This window comes from Halichoeres trimaculatus, unplaced genomic scaffold (genome assembly GCF_033239565.1).
Source record: "Halichoeres trimaculatus isolate MK-OKI-2021-1 unplaced genomic scaffold, fHalTri1.1 fHalTri1_scaffold_20, whole genome shotgun sequence".
NCBI classification, from domain to species: Eukaryota; Metazoa; Chordata; class Actinopteri; order Labriformes; family Labridae; genus Halichoeres; species Halichoeres trimaculatus.
In genome coordinates, this window is record NW_027437198.1 from 24,473,186 (window position 1) to 24,487,183 (window position 13,998).

Here is a 13,998-nt window from a genome sequence, read left to right on the forward strand (position 1 = left end):
TCAAGTTCGGCGGACCGGATTAAAACGTTTAACGGGCCGCATGTGGCCCCCGGGCCGTAGTTTGCCCATGCCTGATCTAAGGACATCAAGCTTTACAATATGTGTTGGAGCGTTCAGAGGGAATGAAAGGGTGAACGGTTTGTGTTACATCAGACTACAGGAAGCTTTAGTCCTACACTGAGTCCCAGCTGCTGCTGCTGGGAAATATATGCTCCTCCATTCATGAGCGGAGTAAGACTTCAAAGACACAATGCTGCAGACACACCTAATGATGCATCCCCGTGATTGAAAGGCCAGCTCAAACATTAACCAGCTTTCGCCGGCTCAGCGCTGAGGTACTCTGCTTTCATGCTGGATTCTAGATTCAGCCGAAGAGGGGATAATTATCTCGGCTGGTGGCGTGGATCTGCTTGAAGCAAAGTGGAACATGCGGGGAAAGTGGATGAAGTGCTTTAATTTCTGAGGAAGAAGCACCAAGCCGAAGTGCAACAGAGAAGGATTAAGTATGACAACAAAGAGGACGCAGAAACTTGACTCTCTGAAACAAGGTGACACACTGTAGAGTGGGAAAGTCAGGCGTACCTCTTTAAAGCAGGACACGGTCCTTTTTCCAGCACGTTCCAGCCGTGAACACCTCATCCTCTGTGGAGAAGAGGAAACATAGAAGAAGATGTTGAAATGCCAACAAATCCCTTTCAGGCCATGAGGTGCAGAAGCTTTTAGGATTTGATTTGATTTATGCTAGTTTTCAGCTCTTGTCTGTAATTTAGGCCTTTGGGTAACTAGATCATAAAATTTATGTTTACCAGCAACAAAATGGCAAAAAACTTTATGGAATAACGGTAAAATCATAATAGGATCCAATTCAAACTTTGATTTATTAATCTGGCAGTTGAATATCCACTCCACCAATCCACTTGTAGCTTCTCTTGAGTTTTTAAAGCTTCAAGCTTGGTCTCTAACACTAAAGAAAGTCAGAAACTGCACATGAAACTCAAAATATACACTATCTTTAGAGGAAATGTGCTAAGTCCAGAACAGATTTTATGCTATCTTGTTTCTCGTCACCTGTGGATGAACCCTTAAACAATGATGGTGAATGAAGTGATGTTGTAAGACAAGTGACGGACATAACGATCAAATATAGACACTAAAAGACAATCAAGAACTATGTCATACATCTATAAATGGAATCAAAATTCATAATAATCTGATGATATGTGAAAAAGAGGAGACTAAATGTTGAGGAAATGGGGGCGGGACTAGATAAGCTCTGCTTGTCCCGTCTTCCCTTTCGGACATGTACAATGTGATCATTTTTTTGACAATGTGTGATATCGTATAAGTGTGCTGACATGACCGGAATATAATCAAAAAATCAAAATAAAATCAAACTCTGACACCATAATTTGGCTTTTTTCACAATAAAAATCTGAATTCTACAGGCTGGGAATGTCAAGTTTTGCACAAAAAAATGTGTGATTGCATTGAAATTGATTCAATTACAGCACTTAGAATTTAAATTTTACAAGAAAGCTTTAAAAAATTAAATAAAATAAAGTGTTACACTTGTGGATTTGCAGATTTTGTGCTACATGTGAGCTACGGACTAAAATGCAGCACAGGTTAAATGATACAACTCATACATCCGTGTTTTTCTTGCTTAAACGAGTCAAAATGTCTAAAAAAGAATAATTTTGCTCTGAAAACCCGAAGTTTTTGAGCAGAACATTTTTAAAGCTAATATAAAGTTAGTTTAACGGTTAAAAAACGATGTTTCATATCCTGAAACCTGCAGGTGAAGCAGCATTCCGCAACCGGAAGTTAGCCCACCATGAGTAAATGAGGTCAAAAAGGCCCAAAAGAAAAACATTAAAGCAGCAAATTGACTCTACCTGTCCCCGTCCGTTATGATTACAGTTTAGCAGTCCGTGTACGCCACCTAGCGTTGACTGTACCGACGTGTACCATGAGTATCCTAACAGTAAAATATGGCAGCGAGCACGCCATACACACACACACAGCGACACAGCGAACCTGGAGAGGCGCGCGCTCCCATATCTGCCCACGCGCAGGACCGTTGGTCCTTCAATCAGCACCGCCGTGCACGCAGCTCAGGGGCTGCTTTGGTGCGCGTTCACGGCTCAGATTTGGAGATGTCGGTGCCGTCTCCGCGCTCCTGGTGCAGGGGGGAAAAGTTTTTAGAGTCCCAAAGGGAATCCAGGAAAAACGGAGAAAATGTGGAGGTAAGGAACTAGAAAGAAATCTTTTTATTTCACTCTTTAAAAAAGCATTCAGCTGATTATTGAAACGCTGTTTTAGAAATCTTCTCAACCTGACATTAATTTGCTACTCTCTGGTTGTGAACGAAGTAACGGAAAAACTTCACTGCTGTGTCTTTGTGTATGTTTGAGCTCGCCTAGGCCTCTTTAAAGTCTAATTTTCTAACTTCAAATGTGTTTATTTAGTGTGAAAAGCTGAATTTGCTGTCTTTTTTGTAAATCTATGGAGAAATGTGCAAATATTCAGACAGAGCCTGCTGTAAGTGGACCTGAAACTGAGACCCTGACCCCCTTTGAGGGAGCTAAAGCCACAGTTTTGTGTATTTTGAATGAAAAAGCAGATTCCTGGTTGAGTTTTGATGCAGGGTTTTCAAAAGAAGTGTGGTTAAAGCAAAACTGACTTCAAGAAAATGTGTTTTTATCTCTTTGTTATCACTGATGGCCCTGAGGAATGTGGGAAAAACATTTTAAGTGATTCTTCTTTCACTTATCTTTTAACAATTAATCATTTTCAGCTTCTTTGTTAGTTTTTTTCATCGCTGATGCCTTCCAGATCCACAGGCCTGTGAAAGAAAAGGAGTCAGAAAAGCTGTAGGGCAGGAGAGGGAGACAGGAGAAAGCCCCGTATGATACGGCGAGTGTAACACGAATTAATCAGATTAAAGAATTACAGCATTCCTCTGCAGAATCTCGCAAATCATCCGGGCAAAAATGCAGGTTTACAATGTTGTAATGTTGAAAGTTCAGCTGCTGCTGAGGTAATTTGTGCCTGTCCGAGCTGTTTCTGCTGTGTAAATGTCACTTATGATTGCAAATCAATCTAACTGTACCTAAAGAGGCGACAACAGCTTTTTCCCCTGGAGGGATTTCACTCATCCACGGCAGAGTGCAGAGAGCAGGCGGGGCAGGACGGGTTAATGAGTGACCAGACCGGGCTGAAGGGCAGGTTCGCTTCACACCAACACAGAGAGGCTAAATGTGGGAACATGGCACCAAATTAAACCGAGGATAATCCAAAAATACTTCAGCTGGGCCTGAAAACACCTGGAGGTAGGAGGTCAAAGGTCATGAGAGTTTGTATTTGAGTTTGTTGTGGATTCATCTGAAGGTCTGGTCCAAACAGGACTCGTCTTTGGAGCTGTTTGTGAAACTCAAGTGGAATAAACATGTTATTTGTCGTGGTGTAAACAGTCTGGAGTGACAAATTGGTTCTCGTCAGGCTATAAGAAGTGCAAACAAAGGGCGAGAGCTCTTCAGCTGTGTGTGTGCAGATAAAGGTCAGTTTTATGTGTGTTGTAGGTGTGTCACATTTAGAAACAGCCGAAACACGGCTGATTGTTTCCTGCTCTTCACTGGCTCAGAGAGGCAGCGTCGTCCAACAGAAATGGAAATTTCATGCAGAATTATCCTCAAGCGTGACGATAATGTGTCTCTTCTCTGGTTTGATGTCCCCAAATCAGACTGAAACTGCCAATTATTCCCCCCCTCGACAGATGAGCACCCATCCATAATCCAGCTCGGACAATCGGCCCACCCTGATTGGACTGTCTCCCCCTCCAAACAAGTCGCTGCCTGCAGCCGCTGTGGGAGCCGGCGTTGCCATGGAGACGGTGGTGATAGTGGCCATCGGGGTTTTGGCCACCATTTTCCTGGCCTCCTTCGTCGCCCTGGTGGTGGTGTGCCGACACCGATACTGCCATCCTCACGACCTGCTGCACCACTTCGACTCCAAGTCAGTGACTCATCACAGAGCAGTTTTAACTTCTTTAGACTGTAGGAGTTACACACGTGTCAGATCACCTGCAGGTCTCCTCACTCTGTCCTCTGAGGCTTCTGTGTGAGCACACTGTGGAAAAAAACTGAAATCTTAACTTTTGTTTTCCTTACTTTCAGTAAAAAACATATTTTTCTTTTGGCTTAATATGAGCCACATTCACCTGACCCAGGGGTGTGCAATCTTTACTTTCATGGGGCATTTTGCCTCAGCTCACCTGGATTAAAGTCATTCAGGGGCCACAAAATCTTTATCCAAATTTGTAACAAAAAAAGAGACAAGAGCGACAAAAATCTACTTTATCTACGATATAGACTATAAAGTGGATCAAATTTAAAAACAAATAAGTAAATATCTCAATAAGATTTTTTTTGAATTTATGAAACTGTACATGTGATGTTTTTTTTAACTTTTTTTTTTTAAAAAATATTTAAAAAGTTTTAAAAAAAAATTGAATTTCTGAATTACTGAAAAAAAAGTTGAAATTTAAAAATGTGCAAAAATTAAAAAAAAATTAAATCTTTAAAAATTTGCAAAATTTAAAATAATGAAATTTTAAAAATTGCAAAAATTTCTTCAAATTTGAGATAGAGAATGGTAAAAAAAATCTTTAAAAAAGGCAAAAAGTGCAAAAACCTCAATTATGAAATGCAAAAATTTGTGAAAAATTTCTAAAAAAATGAAACTAAAAAAATTTCAAAAGCATATGAAAAAATCAAAACTTTAAAATTTGCAAAATAAAAACAAAACTTCTTTTTGTAGATTTAGTTATCTACCCAGGGCTGTAAAACTTGAGGTTAGCCACAGGTGCATGGAAAGTTGGTGGGATGTTGATGTTGTAGGAGGTGAAGTAGAGCGGTGGCAGGCTTTATTGACAGATGGGATGAAGATTTAGTTCAACTAAATTTTAACGCATGATTCTATTTAATGTCAGTGTCTTCAATACCCTCTGTAAGAAAAATAACAATTCTTTAATTCAATGATATTTCTTTAAAGCTACCTCATTTTTGTCTTTGAATAACTTGAAACAAGAAATATTTCTGGACTGGTCAGGTGAATGTGACTCATATTGAGTATAACAAGACAGTTCTTTACTAAAAAATAAGAGAAAAACACTTGATTAGACTTCAGTTTTTTGCAGTGCTGCAATTAGAAAACTTCCCCAAGGGAGACAGAGTTAAGACAAAAGCCTTCAGATTCAGGATGTTACGCTTCATGGTCAGCATCTTAATCCTCAAACCACACTGGCTCACAGTTCATGTGCTTCTTAACTTCAGCTGGAGAAGTGTAACTCAACTTTTAAGATGTCTTTTGTCCATTTATTTGTCTCTCCTTCCTGTTTCCTCAGTGATGAGTCACTTTATGTTCAACCAAAACAGCCTTATGTCTCCATTCATTTCTCAATTTGGTGTAAAGTAGCACTAGTACAGGTTGTAAATCACCTTGAATTATGTTTTCAGCAGCCTGCAGAGATTTAGAAAAAGGTAAACCTTCATGAAGAGGTCTTAGAAACATCATCACCCCTCTTTAAACGACCAAAACTTAACTTAAACTAGATTACCTCTTCACCACAAGGCAAAGCAATAAAACCAAGCTCGCAGCCCTGCTGGGGTTTGGTCAGTAATCCAGTTCAGTCTTCTTTTCAGGCCCACACAGGATCTGATCGGAGCCATGGAGACTCAGAGCGAGCTGTCGGAGCTGGAGCTGGATGACGTGGTTATCACCAACCCTCACATCGAGGCCATCTTGGAGAATGAGGACTGGATAGAGGACGCCTCGTACGTCTGACTGGTTAAAACGTGCAGGGGCTGATCCAGACTTTCTTTTTACTTGGGCTGCAGGGGTGGCCCGAAGTCCTAATTTTTTTTTATTTTTTATTACTGAAATCAGATGATTTATAATGAAAGAAAATATATTACACTGGCTGGCTGTTTTCCAAACCACCTACTACACTAGCAGTGCCGACTGTTTTGGCTGAAATTCAGTAAGCAGTGGGTAGTATGCGAAAACCTGCAAAATCTGCTGTATACCAAAAATCCCTGGATGTCCTGCTGACTAAGGAAAATTACTCAGTATGCAACGGACCAGTCTACCTGGCGTACTGTTTCCCACAATGCACAGAGCTGACACTGTTTGTTAATGCGGGTGGCAGGTTTCAGTGAATTACCGCCATCTACTGGAATGAGTCTGCATTGTAACTACAATACAACACTAACGTTTAACGGTCCGTGAGATAAAAGCAAAGTGATGCTGAAGAAACACGGTAAATCTTGTCACTTCTAGTTGTAAAAGGGGTGTTTACCCTAAAGCCTACATAAACCACTAATTCACATTTTTTAAATCATACGTTGATTATATGATAGCTGTAAAAATAAAAAATAATGAAAATGATCAAATAAATAAATAAAATAATTAAATAATAAAAAATAGATAAAATAAAAAATAAAATAGATAAAAAGAATAAAAAGATAAAAAATAATAAATCCACTGTCAAAATCATAACATAATAAGAATTGAAAAGATAAATAAAAAATAAATAAAATAAAAAATAATAAATCAGCTGTAAAAATAATAAAATAAAACTAAAAAAGATGAATAAAAAATAAACTAATTGATAATACAATAAATTAATAAAATAAAATAAATCAAATAAATTAAATTAAATAACAATAAATCAGCAGTAAAAATAAAAACTTTATCCCAGATTTTTTAAAATAAACTATATAACTTTTAGTGTAAGATTAAAAATTAAATATAATGTTTCTGCTGTACTATGATTAACAAAATAAAATGTCAAGATCTACTCATGATTTGTTTTTTACATTTATAATAAAGGTTTAAAAAAAAAAAAGTCATCAGCGGTAGCTCCGCCTTCCAAAACCTGAGTAGTATACTACAAAACAGACCCAACAGAACAGTCATACTACATACTATATGCAAAAGCAGTAGGCAGTATGCAGTGCCTACTACATACTTCATTCACATGTAGTATGTAGTAGGTCGTTTGGAAAACAGCCTCTGTGCAAGATCGCCAAACTTTCTCTTTCTCTTTGTTCACCTGATTGACCCACTGATAAAAGCTGTTTAGGTATTCTTGTTATAAATTCTCAATTTCTTCAGCTTAAAAAAGTTTTTCTTGATTTTCTCTCAGTCACATCGTTACCACTCGACAGGTTTATTGCTGTTTATGACATGCAGACATGCACATTTCAAGTTTGTTTGATTGGGTTTTCCAGGAGGTTCCCCTTAATCACGACGTAATTTGCCCCTGCATTTCTTTCATGGACGATTATTTCCAGTCATGCATGCGGTTAACGCTGATGACTGAACGTGCATACAGGCCCAGGTTTTTCAAGAGAATCTGGATCCATCCCTGTGACCACCTCAGGATTAAACCTGTTCAGTCTTACAGCTTCTTAAAGTCACAGATCATAACTCATGTTGTGTTTTCTCCTCCAATCAGAGGGCTGGTGTCTCACTGCATCTCCATCCTGAAGGTAACTTTAAGTTATTTATTGTTCAAAGTGTGTGTTTAGTAACACCAGTTAGCACATGCTAACACGTTTCCTCCACGTTCAGATCTGCCACACCTTGACTGAAAAGCTGGTTGCTATGACAATGGGCTCAGGGGCAAAGGTCAAAGCCCCAGCCAGCCTGAGTGACATCATCACTGTGGCCAAACGCATCAGCCCGAGGTATTGATCACGTTTCATTCATCAAACTGAACATTAGCGCCTGTCTGCCTCTCACAGCCTCGCTGTTTCACGTCTCAGGGTGGATGATGTGGTCAGGTCCATGTACCCTCCTTTGGATCCCATCCTCCTGGATGCCAGGTGCGTTGGATGTTTCTGAGACATGATTTGATTTCTTACCTTCTCATTCTGCAGAAATCAGTGAATTTCTCATCTTCCTCCCCAGAGCCACGGCGCTCCTCCTCTCTGTCAGCCACCTGGTGCTGGTCACCCGTAACGCCTGTCACATGTCGGGCAGTATGGACTGGATTGATCAGTCGCTGCATGCAGCAGAGGATCACATGGTGGTTTTGCGTGAGGCGGCGCTGGCGTCTGAACCAGAACGAAGCATACCTGGAGCTGACGCACAGAGAGAACAGGCCATCTAGTGCACACACAGAAAATCACAATCACAGAAAAGTGGGGCTTGAAAAAAATGTCCAAATGATCCTCGAGATGCCTCTTTTCACAACTCAATGATAGTTAATAAGCAAAAAAAACACATTTTCAGGAGTCATCTTCAGGAAAATAGTCTGCTGATTGTTGCAGGGGCTCTCATACGTATTGAAATTTCACCCTCAGGAGATAGTGTTCCCTGGCTGCCACACAGACACATTTCTCAGGCTGATATCGCTCATTCAGATACAGACGGGGTTTCTGTGAGAGCAGATCTTTAAAGCATCGGCCTGCTGAAGGTGTAAGCTGCCTGCCAGTGAAAGGCTTTTGAACATTTCTTCCAGAGAACGCCATCGCCCAGCGGTGGGCCCAAATCCAATCTCACCGTCACATGGAGGCTTAGTCAGCTAATCCATTCTGAGGAAAATAACACCCAGTTAGCCAGTGAACCCAAAGGGGCTCCAACACGGCGGACTAATACAAGACCAACCTGACGAATTAACAATCTGTGTTATCAGCACGGCTGGAGGAGGTCCTAAACCATCCCACCGTTACTCATCCTTAGATATGACCAGTCAGGGAGTTTTCACGGACGGGTGATTGTTTTAAGCCGCATCAGCAGCCTGGTAGTGATGCCCTTTTGTGCCGTTATCACGTTTTAATTGAAGCGGAAATCTCCACCTCTGGAAAGTTAATATCTTCCTGTTGGTCCTCTCATGGCTCCCAGAGTTCAACAATTCCTTAACCTTCGCTTATTTGGAGACAATCAACTAAAAGAGAGCATCAGCACGTCACGGCGAGCAGCACAGACAGGAATCAGCCCCTAAGCGTTTCTCCGTTTGTTCCAATGAAAGCTGCACAGAAAGCAATAAATGAAAAATAAACTTAGAAGGATCTTGTAGATAGCTTTTCCGATGTGTTTCCTTCAAAAACAGTTGCCAGGTTTTTATACGGTATAAAAAAACATGTACATATAAAAGTTAAGAGTCAACACTGCAAAAAACTAAAATTTCATCAAGTGTTTTTGTCTTAGTTTCAGTAAAAAATGTCTTTTTAGACTTAATATGAGCCACACTCACCTGACCAGTCCAGAAAAATGTCTTATTTCTAGTTATTTGAAGACTTTTTTGTTCCATTGGCAGATTTTTTCTACTTGTTATAAGCAATTCAGACCTAAATGAGACATTTTTCTGAAATGACACGTTGAATGTGGCTCATTTCAAGTATAAGTCAATAACACTTAATTAAATTTCAGTTTTCTCAGTGCATGAATCACAGGCTAAAACACAAACCTCTCTGTCGATTTTTGACATTTTAAACGTCACCTGCTAAAAACGTTAGTTATTATTGTCTTGAGTTTTAAGCCTTTTACCCACACGATGCTGAGACCGTGTGTCAGTGTGTAACCTGATGTGATGGGTGTGTGTTTGAGCAGCATGTTGATGGAGGTGATGCAGAATTAGCATGTTGTTGTTTGGGGCCAGAGGGATGTTATTGAAGCACGCCTGCCTACTCTTCCATGCATATCTAATAATGAATCCCAGAGGGGTCTGAGCAAAGCAGACACAGACACACATGGGCTCAGACGACACAGATATCTGCACAAAATGTAAAAAAAAAAACATGACGTAAATCAGAGGAAGGTGTTTTAGGACAATCAGAGAGTTTCTTCTCTGCAGCTGTTTGCGTGCAGAGCTATTGATTGAGGAGCAAACATTTAGAAAGTGGTAAGCCTTTATTTTTCTTTGTTTACATTGTTTATTATAGCATTGATCTGTTTTTTTTTTGCAAGCACTGCTTTGTCTTCTCCTCCTTTCTCCTTTCCCACAGTTTGTTACTGATGTCCTTCCCTCACTCCCACACACCCCTCTCTGTCTCTGTGTATCTCTCATTGATTTGTACAGATAAAATGAAGTTTCATAGGAAAATGTGTTTCTGTGTTTTGCTCTGAACAGTAGCTACGGAGAAAAAATCCACGTCTGATAAAAAGTTCACACACTAATCGACATAAATAAAGAGTGAATTCCTTTCCTCTTTGCATGACGTGAGCAGTCCTTTGTGCAGCAGCGTGGTGCTAATACCCCCCTGCCATCCTCCTTTCTCGGCGAGGAAGAGGAGGAGGAGGAAGAGGAGGAGGAGAAAGCCCCGGCTGCAGGAGCATCAGTCAGCCTCCGCTTGTCTAACAAAGCAGCCCTTTGCTTTTCTTCAGATCAATTTGTTTCCAGCTCGGCAGGGAGGCGTATTCATCTCTCTTCATTTCCAGAATAGTCTGAAATGAAAATGTAGAGATTCACTCAAACAGGAAGTGATGTCAGAATTAAACACTGTGTATTGAAGTTTGACTGAACCTGAGCTCAGGTTTTAATTAGAAGCTTGAAACGTGGTGAACACTGCACCCTGCTGGCTGAAAGTGGTCACTGCAGGTCTCCTACCTGGAAGTCCTGATCAGATAGGTAGATCTCAAGGTGCTTGGGGTCCACGCCTTCAGGTAACGGGCTCCGCAGCAGCTCCTCAAGAGGATACTGGGTCTTCATGAGCTGGGCCAGGGCGTCCTGCACCAAGGTCAGCTTCATCGGCGCCGTGTCGCCCTGGAACATGAATTAAACACACATGAATCGGGACACGGCTAACTTTAAAGAGAGTGAAAAACAAACTACACAGCTGAGTGAAACAGAAAACAGTGACACAATCCTTCCTGGATATCTTGAATATATTAAAGAGGACATAGACAGCTCCATTCAAAAAATAAATGAAGATTTAATTAAATGATTAAAACCCACTCAGGAACACAATAAAAAACTTTATTCATGTCTGTTTTTTGGCTTTTGATGCTATTTTGTAATTTCTAAAGTCTAAGTCTGACAGATATTTGTTTTCTGGTTTTTACACTGCAAAAAATGAAATCTTATCAAGTGTTTTTGTCTTATTCTAAGTAAAAATGTGTTGTTATACTCAATATGAGCCACTTTCAACTGGTCAGTCCAGAAAAAATGTATTTTTTCAAGTTATTTAAAAACAAAAAAGAGGTCCAAGAAACTTTTCTTTGTTACATTGGCAGATTATTTTTTTTTAAACGGGTTACACTGCAAGAAATTAACACTTATCGTGCATTTTTGCCTTAATATAAGCAAAAATAGTCTTATCATACTTGATATGAGACAAATTTAACTAGTCAGTCCAGAAAAATGACTTATTTCAAGTTATTGAAAGACAAAATGAGGTCTGAATTGCTTGTAACAAGTTAAAAAAATCTGCCAATGGAACAAAAAAGTTTGCCTGAAACTAGAAAAATGTCTTTAAACAAGAATTTTTTCTCTTGTTTTATTGTAAGATTTATTAAAACTTGTTCCAAGCAATTCAGACCTTATTTTTGTCTGAAAATAACTTAAAACAAGACATTTTTCTGGACTAGGCAGGTGAATGTGGGACATATTAAGTCTGAAAAGGCATTTTCTACTGAAAATAAGACAAAAACACTTGATAAGATTTCAGTTTTTTCAGTGTAAAATGCCAAAACCTCAAACTGGCTTATGATTCAGGATAAATCCTTTTTTTAAAAAAGATACAGGCTGTTTCCAAAAGAGCAAACACCTAAAAAAAAGATTTACCAAAATCATTAAACAGGGACCAATCAGACAAAAACTGATCAGTTTATAAAACTCAAAGAGTGGCTGGCCTGATTTATTTAATGTGGACCCTGTTTTTGTGTTCCCACTTAACCTATTCTCCAGGTTTAAAATGTCGAATGATAAAAAGGCAAAAAAAAGAGACATCTCGTCACCTCTTCTGCTCTGTTCCTGGTTTCTAATGAGAAGCTGATCTTCTCACCGGATGTTTCCGTACCTGCGTGTGGGCTCCCAGGCTCCTCTCCCAGCGAGGGAACACGTTAGTGAAGGTCAGAGGCTCTGATCCCTCTAAGATGAGGTAAGCCAGCGGGGGGCGCCTCGGGTTCATTTCTGGAATAACAGAAGAAAAGTTATCAACTAAAAAAAACAGCCTGAACCACACCGACATACTCCCTACAAACGCTGTCCTCTCACCTCTGCAGTACTGCAGCGCTGTCTGCATGGCACACCGTCTCTCATTGTGCCAGCTGCTCCACGCTGAAGCCGAGCTCTCTGTCTGCTCGGGCTGACCTCTCTGCCACAGGTACACCTCCAGACGGTTGTCGAGGAGGAACAAAGCTGAAGGATAGATGGAGGAGAAGTTAGTTTCAGGGAGAGAAAATGATTTATACACCTGAAGGAAACTTTATCCAGGTTAAAAAATAATTTTTGAAAGTCTCTTTTTAATTTTTTAATCTTGTTTCCAAAGTTGACACTCTTCCCACCTGGCTGTGGTACGGAGTACAGGCTCTCCTGGGTGAAGGGCATCGCTGTCACGAGCCCGGCAACCCGTGTTGGACTCAGCAGCTCTTCAGCCTGGAAACTCCCCGAGGTGGTGCTCAGGTGGAAAAGGCGAGGCGTGAAGTTATACTTTCCTGGATCTGTAACAAGCACAGAGATGTTACTGTGGAGGACTGAAACTGCCAGAATTGAAAATGAATCGAAGTCAAAATAAAACAAAAATAAATATAAAAAATATAACATAACAAATCTTCAAAATTAATAACAAAAAAATAATAAACATAGGCAAGGCAAGTTTATTTATAAAGCACATTTCAGCAAGGCAATTCAAAGTGCTTTACAGACAGAACAAATGAAAAGAAAACAATTAAAATTCAATTAAAAAGCAGATCAAAATTAAAAAGATAAAATAAAACAATAAGATAAAAAAACTAAAAAATAATAAAAATAAAAATTATACATAAATACATGTATAATTGTATAAAGTACAAATAAACTTCAAAAAATAAATTCAAAACAATGGATATAAATGGAAATAAAAACAAATTAAAAACTTAACATGAATGAAATTAAAAATAAACTTCAAAATTTAAATATAAAAAGGTTAATATAAATGGATCTAAAAACAAAAACAAAAATTAAACATTAATAAATAAAAAGTACAATCAACTTTAAAAAAATAAAGAAAGAATTAGAAAATAAAAATAAGTGGAAAAATAAATTTGTAAATTAATACAAAAATAAATCTAAATTAAATTAAATATTAATAAATCTTTAAATGAAATTAAATATCAACAAATAAATAAAAGCACTGCTTAATAAATAATTATTTATCATAATTATTAATAATAAAAATATTTTTATTTTTGCATTTATTTTTAAATTTATTCACCTTAGTACTTTTTTTTTTTTTTACTTTTATTTATTTATCTATTTATTCAATTTAGGCAGTTTTGGTCCTTCGTAGCTACCTGTTGAACTCGGGTTTTAAAGGAATATTCCGCACAGAAAAAGAGAATAAAATCTGCTCTCTACCTTGGAGCATACAGTCGTACGCCTTCCTGTCCATCTGTCCCAGAGCGGTCCAGAAGTCTGCAGGCTCTGAACCCTCCTCCACCACCTGCACCTTTAGTGGGGAACTTTTACTCAGACCCAGCTCAGGGGGACACCTGGAGACACAGAGATTGAAGGTCGTTGGATTATTTGACAGTGAAAACATGATTTTCATGAAGCCCACTCAGTGTTCATGTCTTACGTTTGAGTGAGACGCTCCACAGCGTGTTTCCCAACTTCTCTGGTGCTGGGGTGGACTTTACATCCCATCCAGAGGAACAGCACCCCCTGCTGGCTGTTGAGCAGCACAACAGAGCCTCTGGATCTCAGACCAGCACAGCAGCAGTCCACCTCTAAGAGAGCACCCTCTTCTGGGAGCTCGCCTCGCACACAGAAGAGACGCCACTCTGTTTGAA

The 13,998-nt window shown here is 39.3% G+C and overlaps 2 protein-coding genes across 2 annotated transcripts in view; one reads left to right on the forward strand and one right to left on the reverse strand.

Moving 5' to 3' along the window:
• The first annotated feature begins 2,143 nt into the window (after nt 1–2,143).
• Nucleotides 2,144–9,944, forward strand: tmem98 (transmembrane protein 98). Its single transcript, XM_074697273.1, has 7 exons — nt 2,144–2,246; nt 3,776–4,014; nt 5,703–5,834; nt 7,520–7,553; nt 7,636–7,751; nt 7,830–7,889; nt 7,975–9,944. The coding sequence occupies exons 2-7, from the start codon at nt 3,884–3,886 to the stop codon at nt 8,174–8,176; spliced, it is 675 nt and encodes a 224-aa protein (XP_074553374.1). The 5' UTR covers nt 2,144–2,246; nt 3,776–3,883; the 3' UTR covers nt 8,177–9,944.
• A 237-nt stretch (nt 9,945–10,181) lies between these two features.
• svilc (supervillin c) overlaps nt 10,182–13,998 on the reverse strand; it is a 28,053-nt gene continuing 24,236 nt past the window's right edge. The window contains 7 exon segments of the mRNA XM_074697274.1: nt 10,182–10,452; nt 10,616–10,771; nt 12,027–12,139; nt 12,224–12,367; nt 12,514–12,669; nt 13,565–13,698; nt 13,785–13,989. Of these exon segments, the coding sequence (XP_074553375.1) occupies nt 10,363–10,452; nt 10,616–10,771; nt 12,027–12,139; nt 12,224–12,367; nt 12,514–12,669; nt 13,565–13,698; nt 13,785–13,989 (998 nt within the window). The 3' untranslated portion in view covers nt 10,182–10,362.